Below are 21,639 nucleotides of genomic sequence, written 5' to 3'. Positions count from 1 at the left end.
CCAGTAAGTCCCACACAGTGGGATTGCTAAGAGGTCTTCAGATGGCATGCCCCCCTTCTCCACCGCTCTGCAAATGTGCCTCCTGGCACACTACTGGTTGGGGGATGAAGTCCACTTTACTCCTGAGGGACCTTGGAGGCCAGGAAGCCCTTCTGGTACCTCCTGAAAGTCCTAACCAGTGGAATTCCTGAGAGCTGGTTGGAGGCCCAGCTCCCTTTCTCCACCACTCTGCAAACGTAACTCAATCAAGCAATCAATCAATCAATCAATCAACAAAATTTGTATAGCGTGCTACTCACCCGAAAGGGTCTCAAGGCGCTGAGGGGGGCGGGTGGGGTGTCTCTACTGCTTGAACAGCCAGGTCTTGAGTTGTTTCCTGAAGGAGAGATGGTCCAGGGTCAGTCGTAGGTGAGTGGGGAGGGAGTTCCATGGCTGCCAGGTAGGAGAAGGATCTTCCTCCAATGGTGGATTTCCGAATACATGGGACGGAGGAGAGGGCGAGGCTGGCAGATCGGAGCTGGCGGGTGGGTGTGTAGAATGTGAGGCGGCTGTTGAGGTATTTTGGGCCATGTCGTGGAGAGCTTTGTGTGCATGGGTGAGGAGTCTGAACGTGATCCTCTTGTTGACGGGGAGCCAGTGCAGGTCTTTCAGGTGGGCAGAGATGTGGCTGTGGATGTCCAGGATGAGTCGTGCTGAGGTGTTCTGAATACGCTGGAGTCTTTTCTGGAGTTTGGCTGTGGTTCCAGCATAGAGGGTGTTCACGTAGTCCAGACGGCTGGTGACGAGGGCCTGGGTGACAGTCTTCCTGATTTCGGTGGGGATCCATCGGAAGATCTTTCGGAGCATGCGCAGGGTGTTGAAGCAGGATGAAGAGACGGCGTTCACTTGCTTTGTTATCATGAGGGAGGAGTCCAGGATGAAGCCCAGGTTGCGTGCGTGGTCCTTTGGTTTGGGTGCGATGCCCAGGGCAGGGGGCCACCAGGAGTCATCCCAGGCGGAGGGAGATGGTCCGAGGATGAGGACTTCCGTCTTGTCTGAGTTCAGTTTCAGACGGCTGATCTTCATCCATTCTGCGACGTCTCTCATTCCTTCCTGGAGGTTGGCTTTGGCAATGGCGGGGTCGTTGGTGAGGGAGAGGATCAGCTGGGTGTCGTCGGCGTAGGAGATGATGTTGAGGTTGTGTTGGCAGGCGATGGCTGCGAGAGGGCTCATGTAGACGTTGGAAAGGGTGGGGCTGAGTGAGGATCCTTGCGGAATGCCGCAGATGACTTCGGTGGCCATGGATCGGAACGGGGGGAGGCGGACTCTCTGGGTTCTTCCGGCGAGGAACGAGATTATCCACTCCAGTGCCGCTCCTTGGATTCCGGTGTTGCTGAGGCGCTGTATCAGGGTGCGGTGGCATACGATGTCGAAGGCTGCTGAGAGGTCCAGGAGGATGAGGGCAGCAGTTTCCCCGTTGTCGAGCAGGGACCTGATGTCGTCGGTGGCTGCGATGAGGGCGGTCTCGGTGCTGTGGTTTGCTCGGAAACCGGACTGTGAGGGGTCGAGGGATTCGTTGGTCTCGAGGAAGGCGGAGAGTTGTCTGTTGATGGTCTTCTCAATGACTTTGGCTGGAAAGGGGAGGAGAGAGATGGGGCGGAAGTTCTTGAGGTCTGTGGGGTCTGCAGTGTTTTTTTTTAGGAGGGCGCTCAGCTCGTCATGTTTCCAGCTTCCAGAAGGTGGTGGATGCGAAGGAGCTGTTGATGATGTTCCGCAGTTGGGGTGCGATGATGGAGTCGGCTTTTTTGAAGATGTGGTGTGGGCAGGGGTTGGTAGGGGAGCCGGAGTGGATGGTGTTCATTGTGCGGGTGGTGTCTTTGGTGTTGACCGAGGTCCAGGTGCAGAGGGTGGTGGTTGGGTGCGCTGGTTCGGTGGTTGGGCGCGTGGTCTGTGCGCCAAAGCTGTTGTGTTTGTAGGTGATCTTGCGGTGAAAGAACGAGGCGAGTGAGTCGCAGAGGTCTTGCGAGGGTGTGATGTCGTTGTTGAAGGCGCTGGGTTGGGGAGCTCTTTAACAATGCTGAAGAGTTCCTTGCTGTTGTGGGTGTTGTTGTCCAGTCGTTCTTTGAATGTTGTCCTTTTGGTGGTGCGGATCAGTTGGTGGTGTTTGCGGGTGGCGTTCTTGAGGGCTGTCATGTTTTCTGTTGTCTGGTCGTGGCGCCAGGCTTTCTCGAGGGTGCGGCAGGTTTTCTTGGAGTTTTTGAGGTCGTTGGTGAACCACGAGGCTTTCCTGCTGCCGGGTCTGCTGGGGGAGTTCTTCAGTGGTGCGAGTTCATCGGCCCAGTTGGTGAGCCACTGTGTGAGATTGCGGGTTGCTTCGTCGGCGTCCGCCGTGTTGGTGGGCAGGTTCTGGCTTAGGGTGGTGGTGAGCTGGTCGGTGGTGATCTTGTTCCAGCTTCTGCGGGGAACCTGTTGCAGGTGGTGGTGTGTCGTGGTTCTCCTGAAGTTGAAGTGGACGCAGCTGTGATCTGTCCAGTGCAATCCGGTGGAGTGGCTGAAGGAGATGTGCTTGCTGGAGGAGAAGACGGGGTCAAGCGTGTGGCCGGCGTAGTGGGTGGGGGTGCTCACCAGTTGCTTGAGTCCGAGGTTGGCGAGGTTGGCCAGCAGGGCGGCGGTGTTGCTTTCCTTGTCGTTCTCCAGGTGGAAGTTGAGGTCCCCTAGGAGGATGTAGTCAGAGGAGGCGAGGGCGTGCGGGCTGACGAAGTCTGCGATGGCTTCGCTGAATTGTGTGCGTGGTCAAGGGGGTCTGTAGATGAGGGTGCCTCTGAGGGTGGTCTTGGGGTCGGTGCGAATCTGGAAGTGAAGGTGCTCGGCGGCGGTGAGGGTGTCGTCGGAGTTGGTCGTGATGCGGATTGTGTTTCTGTGGACGATGGCGATGCCTCCTCCGGTTTGGTTGATGCGCTCCCTCCGGATGATCTTGTAGCCCTCTAGGATGGCTATGGCGATGTTGGGGCCTGTGGAGGCATTCATCCAGGTTTCCGTGAGGAAGGCGACGTCTGGTGATGTTGTGTCGAGGAGGTTCCAGAGTTCGATGGCGTGTCTGTGGACAGAGCGGGTGTTGAGCAGGATGCACTTGAGGTGGTTGTTGCTGGTGCTCGGCTTCACGGGTGCGGTGCAGGTTCGGAGGTAGGTGAATTGGCAGGTTTGGCAGGTGAATGGTCCATGGGTGCGTTTTGGGGTGGCTCGGTAGCAGGCAGGGTTCCGGCCGGCGTTAAGTGCGTGGAGGGTGGCGGCGTCATAAGTTCATCGGGTGCGCTGGCATCGTCGAGGACCAGGGGTCCTGGCACTGGACGCGGCCCAGGCGCGGACTGGCGTAGACGGGCTCCATATGAAGCGAAGTGGTAGGGAGGAGCAGCTGGGAGGCGGGAATCGGGTGGCCAATGGGGTCACAGAATGAAAAGGGGGCGGGCCGCAAGGGAGCAGCGGCGGGAAGCGGGGAGCAGGGGGGGTCACACCAGGGGTATAATACTGAAGAATGTCACAAAATCTACTGACAGAAGAAAAGTAAAATACAATCACGAAATGACAAAAAAGAGGGCTACAGCGGGAAGAGAGAATGAGCAGCAGCGAGGGGGCACCGATGTCAGGGATGAACCTGTGGCGCCGGGGCAGAGACGCTCCTACAGCTGGTGAGCCGCGCGGCGTGGGGAGTGTCCTGGGGTCAGGTCACACTCGCCTACGCCGCGCGGGCTCCATATGAGGCCAAGTGGGAGGGAGGAGCAGCTGGGAGGTGGGAGCGGGGTGGCCAATGGGGTCACAGAATGAAGAGGGGGCAGGGCCGCGAGGGAGCAGCGGCGGGAAGCGGGGAGCGGGGGGGTCACACCAGGCGAATAATACTGACGAATGTCACAAAATCTACTGACAGAACAAAAGGAAAATACAATCACAAAATGACAAAAAAGAGGGCAACAGCGGGAAGAGAGAATGAGCAGCAGCGAGGGGGCATCGATGCCAGGGATGAACCTATGGCGCTGGGGCAGAGACGCGCCTACAGCTGGCGAGCCGCGCGGCGTGGGGGGTGTCCTGGGGTCAGGTCACTGCTAGTTAAACAAGCATTGCAAATGCAATAGATCTCGCATTTGTTTGAGTTAGAGCTATTGGCATTGTAAATGGCAGTGTTTTTTCCTTTGTGTTATGGAGTGTACGTATATGGTGTGTAGTGGTATTCTGTGGATTTTACTGTATTTATTCATTGTCGCATAGTGTGGTGTGGATTTATGTTAGTAGTTTTCTGTATTTGAATTATGTGGTATGGGGTGCTGTGGAATTAAGTGGATAGTAATTATGTGGTATTGAGTGTAGTGGTAGTGGAATTATGTTGAGTGGGTTGTGTGTTATACAGTGTAAATATGTGGAATGGTACTTTCTTCTGTGGAGCAACGTTTTTTAAAGGCCATTCACAAAAGTTAATCTGAAGCTGCAGGTGGGCTGTAAGCCTCCTGGGTGTACAGCATGTCAAGAGATAGGCTCGACCTAAAAAGGAAGATTTGAGCTTGGCAAGAGGGTTAACCTCCCAGGTCGAAATGACAGTTTAAAACTGCACACACAGTGAATGAAGTGGCAGACCTGAGACATGTTTAAAGGGCTACTTAAGTGGGTGGCACAATCAATGCTGAAGACCCACTGGTACCACTAATTTACAGGCCTTGGGCACATGTAATGCACTTTACTCAGGACTTATAAATAAATTAAATATGCCAATTGAGTATAAGCCAATGTTATCATGTTTTAAGTAGAGAGCACATGCATTTTAGCACTTGTTAACAGTAGTAAAATGTATAGATTCCTAAAGGCAACAAAAATAAATTTAGGAAAAATGAGAGGAGGGAGGCAACATGTTTGGAGGTGACCCTGCGGAAAGGACAATTTCCAACAGAAACCCTAAAACTTTAGGGGCCATTTGACATAGTTGCTGTGAAAAGCGCAGGAATTTCGATGGTGAAGGACCAAGAAGCGGTTTAAATCCAAGTCAATGATGTCCAGAAAAACAGGACTTGCCATCAGCATGCCAACTGGTGCTTCATTTGTCCTACTGTCACATAATGGTTAGGCTTATGTAATGGTAGTAGCATGTTTGCCATGAGTTTTAGACAAATTCTGATTTACAGCCATATGTATCAAAATCCTCTTTTGCGATTCTCAAATAGCGATTTTTTGCGAATCGCTATTTGAGAATCCTAAAATGCTATGTATGTAGGATTTGCAATAAATTTTGCGAATCCTACATCTTCCTTAATTGCGAATCTCAAATTACGATTCGCAATTAGGGAATACCTCCCCATTCATTCCTATGGGCCTAGAGGCCCATAGGAATGAATGGGAAGACATTCACAATTTGCGATTAACAATTAGAGAATCACAAATTGAGAATGCAATTTCAAAGGTGCAGGGGTGTCAAAAGGACACCCTGTTGCACCCCTGAAATAAGCATGAGTGCACATGTGACGCACATACATGCCCTAAGGACATGTATGTGCTTCACAATGCACTTAGAAAAATGCAAAAAAGTGCATTTTTCAAAGAAATCACAAATTACCACCAACTTGAAGTTGGTGGTAATTTGCGATTCCATAAGGCCAAATTGCACTTTTTTGGATCTTCTTACATTGCATTTAAGGAATTGCAAAATTTGCGATTCCTTAATTGCAATCGCACAATAAGTAATTGCAAATTTTGCGATTTCTTATTTTGCACGCAGATTAGCCTTCAAACATACCATTTAGCAAAATTGCGATCGCAAAGGCCGAAAATCACAGAATTTTGGCGTTTGCGAACACAATTTTGCTTGATACATATGGCCCGTAGCTCCTTGGAAGAAAAGCCCAACCAAGAGGACAGTCAGTCATCACAAATCAAAAATCTGATGCAAATTTAAGACTGCTCCCATGGTGACTCACTTATTAAAAAACAACCACTTTAAGAAGGACCTAAAGCGGAGTGTCCTTGAACATGTGATCCAGAGAAGAAGAGATGGTAACCATGAAAACGCATTACAGACAATGGAAGCCAGAATGATTTTGATAAAGCACTGTGCAGAAAACAAAAATACCTTTCTGTAACTAATGCAAGTACCAACAGAGCTTACAAATGTTCACTGTTGCAAAACCCAGTAACTGATGATGTTTTTTCCTTAGTCAAGATTTGAAGTCATAATAACAGTTTATATAGCAAATGAATGGAACCTTTGCACAAAACACATACATTAAAATATAAAACGGATGAGAGCACGGGACAGCGACGTGAATTCATTTAAGAACACACAAGTAGGCCAAATTAATTACTTTGCAGCGTTCCTAAACCCACAAGTAAGGCATTTCTCAGCGGCTGAGGCCACCGCAAAACTACATCTAAAGTATCCACAAAATATGCATTTATCGTAAAGAAAAACTGTGATTTCGTGACTCCAACTTTTAGCTAGATAGGTTTTTACAGTATTTAAAGGAAAAGGGTGGTAGAGGCAGCACAAGAGGTGCAACCAGGGTTAATGGGGGCCTTGAATATAAATGCAAGCGGATAAAGAAGAGCCATTGGGTGGTACAGGGGGTTGGAGACCTGTGGAGGGTAAGAGTACATACAGCGGGGAAGAGAGGGAGAATGGCACTGCAGAAGGGTGGGGTACAGGCAGGCGATGCTAATGTACAGGCAGGATGGGGTACAGAGTAAGAAGAGGGTTGATAGGCACGAGCGATGCAACATAATAACAAGCATTTGCAATGCAATAGGACTCGCATTTACGCAAGTTTGAGCTATTGACATTGTAAATGACAATGCCTTTAATTTATGTTTTGGTTTTCAAAACATAAATAAAAGGCATTGTCATTTACAATGCCAATAGCTTAAACTCGTGTAAAATTGAGACCTATTGCATTGCAAATGCTTGTTTTTTAATCCACTCTAATTTTCATGGCTATGTCTTCCGCATACTGCTCACTGTGCTCCAGCCACCTCAGTGGGTTTCCAGATTAAATGTCTTATATTTTAAGGCTATCAGATGTACAGTATTAGATTTAATCAAACTACACAACAGAAGAACAGATATAGAACACCTACTATTCCAAATAGAGGGAAAAGCTATATTAAGTCTGACAACCTGAGAACATGTTTTAAATGAAGCAAACAGGTTCCATACTATGGAGAAGATGGGACTGGGCGAGGCCCGAGCATCGTGAGCGACGGAGGCCGTGACTGCCGGAGGCGACCGTGGAAGCGAGCAGAAGTAGCGATGGAGAGCTGGCTTCTCTAGGTTCCCGTGCCGTCCCATGAAACCTGAGCAATCGAGTTGATGGCAGAGAGCTACGAGCACTGGGAGAGCCCTGACCAGCGGAAGGTTGAGGTGCTGGAGACAGAGCGGCACCCGCCATCTTGAGGCCTGTAGCAGCTTCCCGCGGCAGAGTACTGGGAGGTACGGTAGGTCCCTACATTGATTGCTGGCCTGATTCGGGGGCGCTTTGACCTTCCCGGAAGCTCCAGAACAGCTCCTCTCTCACCGGGACACTTTGCAAGAGAGAAACACAGTACTGAGGCTGGCTGTTGAGGCCTGGTGGTGAGAGACGGAGTCCAGCGGCCGCCATCTCACGATCAAGAGTTCGCTTCTCAGGCCTGTCGCGGCCCGTCGGGTGAGTGGTCGATATTGGGCCACCCCATGTGTCAATACAGCCTCCCGGTGGGGAGGGGGGAGTGCAGCCCCAGCTGGTCACTACACAGCCTGCAGATTCGGGGCACTAGCTGAAAGTAACTGTGGCCTAGAGCTTTGAGACCTAGAACTGATACTCTTGGAGACACTCACTTGGGGTGAGCGGCTCAGTTCCAGACACTATAAGTGGGGAAGACTCTGTGGAGTAGGGAAGCCAGGCGAACTGAGAACCCCTCGGAACCGTGACTTCAGAGCTGTGTGTCCCGTGTAGGCGGCGAAGGGCCTTGCAATGCATCATCCCAATGTGCTCCACGTGTACTCGAAGTGATTGCAAGGCATCCAACGGACCCCCAGATTTCGGACATATTCCCTTTGGGAGACGAGTGGGACCCCACCACACCCCATGCCCCATGTGACGACCCCCATAAGGAGAGCACGAAGCCAGAGATCCCAGGCTCTAGTAGTAGAGGGCAATAACAGAAGGCACAGGACTAAACACACAAGGACTAGTATCTTAATCGAGAGACGGCCCTCCACACAAGCTTAGGGCTCCGATCAAGGCCTAAGGGGTAATACACGATAGGTACTCCGTCTGTGTGTGTGCGTGGGGGGCGGTGGCGGTGTGTGTGCATGTGTGTGTGTGTGTGTGTGCGCGCATGTGTGTGTGCCTGTCTGTGTGTATGCGCGTGTGTGCGTGCCTTCGGCCGGCCTCAGTAACGCTGTGTGTGTGTGCGCGCGCGCGAAGCGCGTCCACAGACCCTAAGCGGCTAGTGCATCGGTCTGTCTCCCTTGGGAGGCAAAACAACAACAATAGGTCTCGCTGGCGACAGCGCTTTCGCGCTGCAACGCCAGGCGAGACCTAAAAAGGAGGAATGGACTGCCAGATGGGCTCAGGAGCAGAGGGTGATAACATCCACGGGGTGAGGGGGATAGACAGCGGGTCAGCCAGACATGGGTCAGGTGAGAAGGGCACAATGAGCATGGGGACAGAGTAAAAAGAGGGGTGAGAGGCACAGGGTATTGTCAGAGACCCAATCACTCACCAAGTAGGCAGTATAGCCATCTCCGCTGTGGGTCTCGGTCTCTGGGATGGAGACGTACATGTCCCACCTCTTGTGCGCACCAGTGCTCTCCAGGCACCGCAAGCACCATCTCTTGTCTGCTCCTCCAACACCTGCCATTCTCCTGGTACGTGCGGCGGCACCCTGGTGCAACCAACTTTCACCACTAACCATCTAGGATCAGGAAAGGAAGCCTCAAGGCAGAAGCTGTGTAATCTACGGACAGGCACATTTTTTAATTAACTGCACTAGAGATAACGTTCACAGCAAAGAAGCAGGGGTTTATTTCAACAAAACTATAATATCAATAGCGCTGACATGCATACCGCCTCCTGCTTGTATGCAAGGATATTGATAATTTTTGCTGCTGTATCTTATGTAATGCTACATAAGACACATTCCACATTATTTTACCAAAGATTACTGAAACGCACTACCGCTACTGAATACATTTTTGAAGCGCACGTTGAAACATATGTGCACAGTAATTAAGCAAGTAAAGCATCATTCATGATGTTACTACACACACTTCTTTTAGAGCTATACTTTTTAGTTTCTTTTAAAAAGGCAGTTGCTAGCATCGAGCCGGATCTGGGGTGTTTTCCGACCGATCCGGGCTCCTGCAGTCTGACCAAACGAGTATGATTCGGCCGTATGCTGTCCGCCTCCGTTCAGTTGGACTCCCATAGAAGTCAATGGGAGCCGGTCGTACGACGCGTACATGGGCTCCCATTGACTGAATGGGTACGTCGCGGACAAGTGCGCCCCCTACAGTGGTTATGCGTCGTGCAATCCGCACCGTACATGCCTGTGTTGGGAAGACCCATGGGTATCCCCCTGTACCAGAGTCATAAGGCTGCGAGTGACTGGGGGTCCGACGCGGACCCCCGAAGTCCGACTCGGGGTGCTATTGCGAGCCGGACGCTCCGACTCGATCCGGCCGTCCGAATCAAGCACCGTACTAGCTCCGTCGTGAAACGTCTCCTTTGCGCGCCACAGTTTGCTTGCGACCGAGTCGTACGAAACCGATTCGGACGCAGATTTTGCTCTTGTTTGCATCATACTTCAACGTCCGGACCCGTGTATGACTCGGGCGGAAAATCAGGTTCTGAATCTAATCCGCTAATGCCGAACCTGATTCGGTGCCCTTCCGACCGAGATCGGAATCGGCCCCTATGTAGAATGAAAGACACCAGGCTCTGCACCATAGAAAAAGATACGAGCAGCCTTTTACTGAAGACACGAGCAGCCTAAAAAATACAAGCAGCGACGGTTTACAAAGGAAAATTTACACAAAAGAGTTCTCCAAAATGACAAATGAAGAATGCATGCGTAATTAAACTGTACTTGGCCGGTGCTCCTGAGCCTTTAATGGAAGTGAAGTATCGGCTGCCTGAGCAACTTAGGAGGCAGAAAAGAAGAGCAACGCATGAATCAACCATTGGTGAGTAGAGGCGGGAATAAAGTAGGTTTAATGATTACAAGAGATCTTGCAGACAGACAGCCCATGCGTGCTGACACTCGACCTAAAAACTTTAGAAATTCACAAAAAAAAACAAAGGTTACAGGGTCGTTATAGTTCGCAAATAGAATTAAAAAAACCTTAGAAATTCACTTAAAAAGGGACATTATAAGTAGGCAGAACATTTCACTCGTACAAAACCTGGGAAATTCAGCTGTTCTAGTTTCCTGAATTAACTATAACTTGCGCCCCTATAATGCACTGCTTATGACCGCACATATTACATCACTCATGACATGGTCAGTGACATTACTGATGATATCACTGATGACATCTCAAATGACATCACTGATGACATCAATGATTTCATCAACCACATCATCTCTGATGCACCCACTCACACCCCTATAGAATCTTTTATACACCCACTGCCTCTCCCACAACCATTCACAAATGCATTGACAGAGCCAGTACGAGTACTTCCACACCCACTCACTAATTCATAGAGCTACACAAATATCCACTTGCTCACCTCACCCATACTGCCACTCATACAACCGCTCAGTCACCAATACAGCAATTGACATATCTACTCATATGTCCACACAGGCACTCACACAGAAAGCGTGAGTCACCCGAATTACTACTCACACACCTATACACGCACCCATATAGTCAATCATACAGGTATGTATTAACCCAAACAGTTACATACACATACACTTACTTTCTCATACGAATAGTAACACATACTCATTGACCTATACAGTCAACAGAAGCATGTTCTCATCCATATAGCCACTCTCATATTCACTCACACATGCATACAGTCACTCATATACCCAGTCACTCACCTATATTGCCTTTCACATACACAGTTACTCACCCATACTGACACAAGCGCTCAATCACCAAAATAGCCATACAGACACTCACTCACCCAAACAGCTTCTTACATATGCACTCACTACCCCATACCGGCACTGACTCACCCACTCACTCATCCATACAGGAAGTTACACTCCTCCTCACCCAGCCACACAGACACCCAGACAACCATAGAGATAGTCAACCAATTACCAAGGACTCCTAACTTTACTACTCCTATACTCAGAAAAATCCTAACTTTAAGACTTTCGGTATTCACAGAAGGCATTTAGGAGTCCTAAAGTTAGGACTCCTAACTTCTGTGAATACCGAAATGAGTAAGTGCATTCTGTGAATACCAAAATGAGTAAGTGCCCTCTGTGAATACCAAAGTGGTAGTAAGTTTAGGATTTTCTCTTAAGTAAGTTCTGTGAATCGAGACCTGTGTTACTAGCAAAAAGGGGGATGGGAAGCTAATTTCCCTGCTAGCATTAGGATGTAGATCACTGTTGGTGCAAGGGGAACACTTCCCAAGCTACAAGAGGGTGAGATGTGGTCTTTTTCCCCATTCTAATTTTTACACAAATGAGCAGAGAGCCTGCTTTGAGCCTCAGACCCAGGAGTGATGACCCAGTAGAATGAGCAGAGGATTAGGTGTCATTGTTGCTTCAGGTGTAGGGTTACTGTAGCCCATGGTGTGAGGGGCCAATTACCCAATTACAGCTGCTGTACTATCCTTCCTTGCTTGCATTAGAGCTTAGTGCACCCTTTCTCTGTGGTGTCAGTATTGCTGCATAGAACCAATGGCCCAAGAGAATGTGGAAAATTGAAGCAGAGGAGATTGGGTAAGATGATGTGCAATGATTTTAATTAGTGGCAAAGGAGACTGGCAGCTTCGCAAGTCAGTCGCTGACATTAATGAAGTAGGTGCATTGGTACTCAGGCTCAGGATTGTGAGGGGCCCACTGCATCATAATTATTGCTGTCTTACATTACAAAAGAGGCATGTGAGTTCATTTTCCTTGCTAGCATTAGGCCTGAGGGCACCCTTGCTGCAAAGAAGAGGGTATTACATGGAAGCAAATTTGTTTCTAAAAGGGAAAGAGAGTCTGTTTCAAGATTGGAGTGATGCACAGATATGGTGGGGAAGAGGTGAAAGGGACGGAGGAGAAAGCCTGCTACTCAGGACGCTGCAGGTGCAGTAGCATTTGGTCCCAGCAGTGTGAGGTACTTACAATTCAGTTGGGGCTCCTGATTTATGTGGAGTAGTGTTTTGGTCCCTTTTTGGTCTTGTTTGTGTATTTGCTGTTTTGTAAGTTTCACATTAGTTTGGATTATAAGCTATCAAAAAAGTATTGCTAAAATGATCCCATAAGCCCCACCACCTGCATTCAGCCCTGCTCCTACGCCTCCCTCAGATCCTGCTCTAAAGTTTTGGAAGGGGCCGCAACTTCATAACATTTTTCTTAGAAGCGGTCAGAGCAAAAAGACCTCTGCCGTAAACTTACACATACTACTCTAAAAAAGAATACACAAAAACAATATCCAATGACAAAAAACTAGCCTCAGTAAGTCTAAACACCTCCCTCTACCACTAAAAATTACCGATTCTGTAATTTAACATGCCCCTACATCTCAATATCCAAATACCGGTCGTAAACGGCCGAAAATTGGTATTTTCGGCCGTTTCCGACCGGTATTTGGATATCTACATCTGGCCCTATATGTTTAAAACAAAATAAATACATTTTAAAAACATGTACAGTTCTAAATATATAAAATTAACAAAGTTTAAAAATTTATTAAATGTAATTATTTAAATTAATATAGCAAGTCTTTGAATTATCAAGAAACCAAAAATGTTTGATCCAATTGTAAACCAAAACTAAAATTTTAAGAAATTGAAAAAAGTAACTATATTAAAATGTTTAAAAAAAAATATTATTACGATGGCAGTTGGACAAGCGTCTAACCGCCATCGCAGTGGGAGTCGGACCGCCCGACAAGTAGTCAGAGACCTCACCGCCAGATAATATTGCGACCGTCATGTCGGAAACATCCCTTTTTCAATTGCGGCTTGTACTGAGGCCTGGAAAAGGCCCGCAGTACAAGCCACAATAAAAAAAGGGATGTTTTTAAACATCCATGCACCATGTGCCAGGCAGCATGTAGTGCCTGGCAAAGGATGAATGTATGTTTGGGGGGCACCTCATGCGGAGGCTCACAGGGGACGTTGGCCCTTCTAGGGGACCCCAAAGTCCTTTTATTACAGCCTTTCCATGTCAGTAGGGCTCCCATGAAAAGGCTGTGGAAATTGGACATCGCAATCCCAATGGCAGTGCCTGCACAGGCACCGCCCCCATTGTAAGGATTACTGTCTGGCCGCTGCCCCAACTGGCTCCATGAGCCTGTCACAGGCGGCGGCCTGTCTCTACGATCACTGCGGTCCAACTGACCGCTTTGTAATACGGCGATCGCACCGCTATCCTGGATGTCATGGGGCCGTCACAGATGGCCTTTAAGTGGCAGTCCCACCAACATCATAATAAAGCCTATAGTGTTTGAAAATATCACATTTAACAAAAATATAGAACATGGGATTAAAAAATCATAAAACTTGATTATTGGAAAAATAGACAAAAAAACAACATTAAACATAACAAGCTTTAAAAATGTAAACATTTAAATTACTCTACAACCAATTCCCCTATAAACCCAATGTTGCACTCCAATAATATACCAGAAAAATACAAATAATTTAAAAACAATATATTTAAACAAAAATACACCCAATACATGAAAAACCAATATGAATAATAATGACATTTTTACCAGTAATAGATTAAAAATATTTTAAAAAATGATCATCTTACCTGCAATATCAACCACGCTATTTTTGGCATCAAGATGTTTGAGCCTCTATATACTTTTTCAATGACAAATGATTTTTCTTTGTTGGATACCACACAAACCCATTTGCTTTTAGTCTTTCTCAAAATTCACGCCGAAGTACAATTTAGGGTTAAATCTTTTTTTATTTAGGGGAAACATCAGCATGGAATGTACATAAGGCACACATGATTTCTTGCAGATAATTAACCAAACCATCTGGCTAACATCGCCATTAAGGTCACTACTTCCTCATCTCCTGTGTGATATCACCTAATAAGGGAATTATGGATCGGAAATGTGGGTAGAGAAGGAGTGGGGAGGCTGATAGGAAGGGGCAAAGTTTGGTCCCCAGAAACTGGAAAAAGCAGTATTCTCCTGTCATCGACTTGTAGAGAACATTTTACTTTGACTGCTCCTCACCGATGCAATGCTGGTGTTCGAGGTCCCAAAGAATTGCTATGACTGTGCGTTGTCAGAGGGAACACCTGAGCAAGACACTCTTGAGGGCAGCCAATGTACTTTGTACACCCTTCAGCCTGGATATATATCTCATGTGTTCTGTTGTACCAGTAAAATAGCAAGTGGGCTTCAGTCATGGTGGAGACCAGGACTAGCAAAGAGAATTCCAGGATAAGAATGCTGACCACTCTCCACTCTTTTTACAGCCTTCCAATTTAATTGTCCAGCAGAATTATAGCTTTGGTACCTGTGTGTCTATTGTCTCTTCCTTCCTATACAGGTGTCTCAAAAGTGACCACCTTTCTATGAAAAGAATCACTCTGTTGTCCACTATTTTGTACTGCTGAATCCACATCTGCTATCCTGGACTCCATTTTCTCAAGCTCACCTTAGATACCGAAGGCAATTTTCTCTATTTTGTGAAAATTCTCTTTAATGATGTATAAAGCACCGACTATCTCATACTGTCCTTTAACCAGATCCCTAGCAGCATTCTCTTATTATACCACTACATCAACTTCCTTCCTCTGTGATTGGAACATATTGGGTTTCCACCGTTTCTGTATCTTGCCTGTTATTGTGCATCCACAATCTGTTCCACCGCCGTCCAGTGACACAGGGTCCTCTACTTGCTCTGTAAGGTGAGCCGCTATCCCAGGGGTCTCTTCCCCACTTTGTCTGCTTACTTAGATTAGGCATTGCAAACTCATAGAAAATGCTGGTCCCGATTAAAACTACGCTCACCTTGGACTACAGGGAGTCCCACACCGCTCCCAAGCCACCCCACAAGGCCAGCTTTTTTTAACAATCCCCGCTCTGCTCTTGCTGGTGGAGGGGCTCTGCAGTGGCCTGCTACTTTCATTCATAAGCCATCTTAAAGTTGTTACTAGATGGGATGTCTCCGCTGAGGTCGTATTTGTCGTTGTGTCTGGCTCTTCTAGCATCATTGTGTAACCAGTCTCTCTCTTGTATGCAGTGGTGTAGAGCAGGGGGGTGCCACGGGTGTGGTTGCCCCAGGCACAATTATTCTTAGGGGTATTGTTAGGCCCTCAAAATTTTAATGGGGCCACACATTTTTAAAAGAAAAGTGCAAGGATCCTTGCCTTTGCGTGGGCACTGGCAACCCACACTACACTGCTACTCGTATGTCTCAGTGTCACCAGAAGCTTGTGGTGAAATCAGCAGTCTGTGATCAGGATGGGACCAGACCTGTAAACAAACCCAGCCAGTGGAGCACGCTGTTCCCTAATTACAATTTACAACATGCATTGCTCATAATGGGCAACTCATGTGCAAACGTTAAACAATTCCTTTTCTCCTTTTAGTGCACATTTGTTTAAACATATAACATTATATCTTGAAAACATAATAATTCAAATTTAAACCTGCACGCCTTGCCACATCAAGGCAGATTAAGTGCTCTATCTAGGCATGCTGTATGCTCAATTATACTACCTTAAACTATTTCTGTTGTCATCACATCCAGGTGTAGACTTTCTTTCTTGCTAAGGTCAACAGGCATATTTGTAGCCATCTGTGCATAATGCCTCTAATTGTTTAACTGAATTATCTGTTCCCGCTTCGTGTAGATTTAGTAGCATTATGTATCACCATAAATCCCAGCAAATGTAATGGGTTATTTCAAAACACCCATCCTTTGCTTTTTCCACTATGCAACCGATCTATTCTATTTCTGCACTCTAGAATGAATATTGCAAATATAGTCAGCCGGTAAAGAAAGGAAAGAATCCTGTGTTCATTCAGAGTTTTTTTTTTCACAAAGTGCTGGTATAAAGTAGGAGCATAGGTGCCACCTGCTGTATGACCGCCAAAGCCTGCTTGCCAGATTAGGAGTTCGTTCCTGCTCTGGCAGGCGGTGCTCTAGTGGTCTGACAGCGGTGGTCAGTTAGGCTCATAGAAGAGCCTAACATGCAGACATGCAGACCGCCGCTTTCAGTGCTGACTGCACCTTCCTGAAAGCTGTGGCATAAATGCTACACCGTGCACAAACCAAGGGTGAAAATCCAGGGGGGCACTAGATGTGCCTCCTTCATGCACCCTAGGAGCTGCATGGAGCCCTATTATGTCCCTCTTTGTTGCCCCTCTGCCACTCTTTTCATGGCGGGCTCACCACCATGAAAAGGGCGGTGGACAGCCAACTTGTAATATGCTCCGACGATGCCACAGTGGCTCTGCCAGCATATTGCAGCTCCCTGAACGATGCGTGACCGCTTAGGGATCCTGGATCCCAGTGGGTGAAGTGGTCCTCTGGAGATCTGAACGCCACACTTGCAATACTGCGGGCGGGCCTGCAGTGTGGTGGTGGTCGTACCCCCACCGCAAGTACGTCCATTAAGGCCCTTAAATATTAGATCACATTTTAGAGACTTTTCATTAACATCCTCCTTAGATTAGATAGGGGGGGTTTATATAGCGCTAACTAGACCCGGAGGTATCAGAGCGCTTTACATGTTCACCAGTTACGTTACATACAGAGACACATTCATTTTTGTAGGCACAGGGAGATTACGTGATTTGCCCAGAATCACATAATGTTGAGCGTCCCTGCCGAGACTCAAACCCAGTTCCCCAGCTCCGAGGTCGACCACGCTAGCCGTTTGGCCACATTCTCTCCCTAGAGAGCTATTTGAAGTTATTTTTGACCTGTTAATATCACCGTTAGAGTGCATTTCATTGTTACGGATTACGATACCAGGTTTTCTTTTGTCACTAGGTCTTCTTGCTGTTTTCCACACAGGTCATATTGTTATAGGATGTTTAAAATTGAATCATTTCCATTTAACAACCTTTTGATAATAATTTTGGCTTCCTTCTGAAAATATTCTTCCCTTCATAAGTATCTTCTTTCATTAGTTCATCATTAGGGATAAGTACATTCAGGTGTCCCTCCTGAACAAACACTGCTGCTAAAATTCGCTTTGAACCATCTCACACTTTAAAACGAGAGCCACATCTCTACTGATTTTTTTTTTACATGAAATTAATATTTAATCCCATGTTCTGCAGAATACTCAAATAAGCTTCAAGTAAAGTTGTATCTGTGCTCTAAAAATGAATGACCAGCATTGTGTAGTCACAGTACTATGTGATGATGCCATGGCCCATTCGCAATAGCCCATAAGGAGTATAGCATAATTTAGTGCAACTCTCCACCTCTTATAATATTTAATTGTGTAGCTGAGAGGAGATATTCCACTCTGTGAATATACATAATGCTAGCATATAAGCACATCAAAGTATTGTCCACCAACACACTTTATTGAGTGTACCATTGAGTTTAACAATCTCAGACAACAACTCCTTAGTATCACACATGGTACTTTAACATAAAGTGGTAGAAATATTTCAACATATATTTAGATCTTTTCCATCAGTGTTCCAATATCTGACAGAACAGACCTGCCACGTGGATTGTTACTGTATAGTAATCTATTTTTTTTTCATCTTGTCATCCATGAAAAGCAAAGGTAAAAGCGTATAGAATATTGGAGACAGTGGTTTCCCACCTGTGATGACTTTGAAGACATATTTTCCGCTGATAACGCTTCTGTTTTCTGCAGTCATATTGCTTTCAGTGAAAATGGAGCCACAACAAAGAAAATGCACACCAATCGGTAAAAAATACAAGTCTGTGGACATTTATATCGTAAGGTAGCCATACCAGTGGTTTGATGCTTGAAGTAGCATGTATATAGTCCTCTAGTTCGCCCATGAAGATGTTTGCATAGGATGGAGTCATCCAAGAGCCCATGGAAGTCCCTTGTATCTGCAGATAATGTTTACCATTGAAGGTAAAAATTTTGGATTTAAGGATAGCTCTTGCAAAGTTGGTAAGCACGTTTGTTGATGGCTTTTTCACAGTTCTTTTATTAAGAGCTTTAGATAACACCATAACCCCATCCTCATGTGGTATACTGGTGTATAATGATGTAACATCAAATGTAGCGAGAAGAGTGCCATCATCAAATGTGCAGGTTTGCTTTAATTTTGCAATAATCTGAAGAAAGTGACTGGAATCCTTGACAAATTATGGAAGCTCCTGTACAATGGGTTGGAGGTGCAGGTCGACAAATAAAGATAGTCTCTGAGTAGCTGTATCATTGCCAGAGATGGATGAGACGGCCATGATTGTTCATTTTGTAACAGATTTGAACAAAACAAAGGTCTCAGAGATTCACCAGTACATAGGCTGCATCACAAAACATTTTTGAATGCCGCAATTTCGTACCCTTGGTGGTACATTAAAGCATTGCTTACCACGAACATCTTCACCACCGTATTATGAAACCAGGGGTTTGGAGGTGGTAATGTGTGACAAGAACATTTGCACACTTTGTTATGTGGCATTTTGTTCTGGTGGAGATGTGTTCTGTTGTTTTTGTTCTCCATTAATCCAATCTGAGTTTGCTGTAATGCCGTTGTTGTGTTGCATTCTGTTTTGACCGTTTTCTTGTGAAGTGCCCAGTTATGTATTGTGTTGTTACATTGCTTTGTATATGCAATTGCGTTATGATCTGTTGTTTTATGCTGTAGAGTCTGACATTTTTTGGATTCTCAAAGAATTTTAAGAATATGCTATAGATTTCTTTTACTGATTTTATGTGTAAAATAGCTCCATAAGAAATGTTTATCAGGTGTACGATTCCACTTGTGCAAATAGAATACATAAAAAAATAATGCATTTAACTTACCTTGTTTTTCTCCATGAGGAAAGTCATTTCACTGTGTATATATTCTTTCCACCACACTCCGGTCAATATTGGGATTATCCTACCCCGTTACTACCCTGGGGCATGCATGGCGAATCAGAATTGAAGATGTCCATCAAAGTGGAAATTGTGCACACCTAACTTGCACTTAGATGTACAAAATACTCTAAAATACCAGGCCTAAAATGTTTAGAAATCAGAAGGCTTCTGAGTAAAATTTGTGCCATTTCCTCTGCTCTTTTGCCTGCTCACGCCACTGAATCCCTCTGGTGTTGTTGAATTTACTCGGTTTTGACACACTCAGAAACTTGGACTTTGTAACTGAATAAAACATGTAAATAAATGTATACAGATTGTCTAGCGGTCACCAATTTATCACAAGCAGTAAGTGGCATTTTTGCTTTTTTTTGCAGGTTGACAACATCCAGACTGTTTTGCACTCTTCCAATGTATTGGTAGGCGTGGGTCGGGAAGCCTTCAAGCCACTTCTGACCGACAATCGGAGAAAAAGCTCCTCAGAACAGTTGCCAGGTCTGAGCATGCGCTCCCATCCTAGCAAAGCGAGTAATTCAGCAGACAGTACGAAAAATGGTGAGTCCTGCTGAGACATCAGAATGGGGGAATGTATTTTGTAGCTGAACCAACCCAAATTGTAATAAAGAACCTCTAATGTTTTCTTCAGTACTTACATTGTTAGTCTGCCTCTAATCAAAATGTTTGTAACCAGAAACAGTAGCTTTTGACATACACTGAGATCCATCCTTGTTATAGTGTTTCTTTTGCCAATTTTACACTTTTGTCTATGTTTAATATTTGGTACATTCTTTTTTCACGGATGACACTTTATGTCATAATTTCTCATCACAGATCTCATGGACCCAAACTAGTTTCATATCAGCTCCGAGTGTATAAAATAGGCATAGGGCCTAATTTAGAGATTGGCCGATAGGCTACTTTCTTAAGATGGAATACCTTCACCGTAAGGTTTCCATAACAAATATCCTGTTGAGTCCATCAACAGAAAGCTTCCTCCAATGGCCGATGAAGTAAGGGCCATTGGAGGAAGGGCATTGCACCCCCCACCTTTAGGGTGGATTGTGTAAAGTCCCTTTTCTCTGTCCGTTACGGCCATGTGAAACCTGTCAACGACGGACGTAAGAAAACAAATAATGACCGCCACACCCAAGGAGAAAACTCCTAGGGAGAAGGTATCATTATTTTTTTGTTTCTCACGGGCAAACTCACGTTGTGGGAGTTTTTTTTTTTTAGTTTTTTTTAATGATTTAAGTCGTTTGGCTCCCAGACATTCAACAGGCAACGTCGCGGCTCAGGCAGAACCGAGATGTCTATTGTTTGTGAAATTGTGTGCATTATTTTAGCCCAGTATGCTGCAATGTGTGTACAGTCCCAAATGGTGTGGTAAAATATGCCCTCCTCCCCGCACCTATGTAAGCAGTACGTATGCGGGGCCACTTCCATCACGAAAAACGTTGATCTGGTGTAGTAAGTGCGATGGAGTACCTTGAGTTGAACCAATCGAAGCCAGGAGGGTATCACCATCTCGCAGGGAGATGACAGAGCCTCCTGCCATTTGGATTCATCGAGGTCACCCACATCTAGAGACCAGGTTTGTTTTAATTTGGATGTTGGATCTGGGAGATTATTAATTAGTTTTCGATATGTCAAGGATGTCGCCCTGCTCGTCATGTGTTCTGTCAGAAGCTTATCTTCTAGTGGAGTGGACTCTTGCAAGGCGGTACCTGGAGGTATGACCGCCCGGAGCACGTGCCTGACCTGCAAGTATCTAAAGTGCTCAGTCTGTGCCATACCGTACTGTGTTCGCAGCTGTGCAAACTCAACCATCTCTCCCTTTTTCCATAGATCTCCCACCGTAGAGACCCCTATATTATCCCAGTTTTACAACCCTTTACTTTTGCCAAGGCAGCCCAACTGTTGTGAGTCCCATAACGGTGTCATTTGCGTAATGGCACCCACACACCTGAAGCGGGCCTGTGCTTGGTACCAAATACGTACAGTATGCTCCGTTGGGCCAAGCGAAGCTGTGGGTTTGAGGGCGACTGTATAAATTTCCCATCAGTCCCCTATCCTCCAGATTCTGTCTGTCCGCATGATAGGCCGGCTCAGTCTGCGGGGTGTGCAACCAAAAGTTAATGAGTTTGAGATGTGCCGCCCAGTAATAAAGCTCCACATTTGGAAGTGCTATCCCTCCATCGTACCAGCTGCACATGAGCTTATCCTGGGAAATCCACGCCTGTTTGTTTCCCCACAAAAGACCAGAAACCTCCGCCACAATGGCCTTGAAGTAGCCTGGTGGAACCGGAAATGGTGTTTTCTCAAGCACATACAAAAAGTGTGGGAGCGCCATCATTTTATATAAGGCTGCTTTTCCCAGCATCGTGAGGGGGAGGCTCTGCCATACCCGTGCGTCACGCCGAAAACGGTCCAGTAGAGGCTTCAGATTTCTAACGTAAAAGTCAC

At 46.4% G+C, this 21,639-nt stretch overlaps 1 protein-coding gene across 1 annotated transcript in view; it reads left to right on the top strand.

The window, feature by feature from the left end:
- The window catches only part of RP1L1 (RP1 like 1), a 152,884-nt gene that overhangs the window by 85,370 nt on the left and 45,875 nt on the right, over nucleotides 1–21,639 (top strand). The window contains exon 2 of the mRNA XM_086925142.1: nucleotides 19,554–19,731. Coding sequence (XP_086781268.1) covers nucleotides 19,554–19,731 — 178 coding nt within the window. The remainder of the gene's footprint in view (nucleotides 1–19,553; nucleotides 19,732–21,639) is intronic.

The sequence above is a fragment of the Lissotriton vulgaris genome, chromosome 6 (genome assembly GCF_964263255.1).
Source record: "Lissotriton vulgaris chromosome 6, aLisVul1.2, whole genome shotgun sequence".
Lineage (NCBI taxonomy): Eukaryota > Metazoa > Chordata > Amphibia > Caudata > Salamandridae > Lissotriton > Lissotriton vulgaris.
The sequence above is the reverse complement of the archived record's forward strand: the minus strand, read 5'-3'. Positions and strand labels throughout refer to the sequence as shown.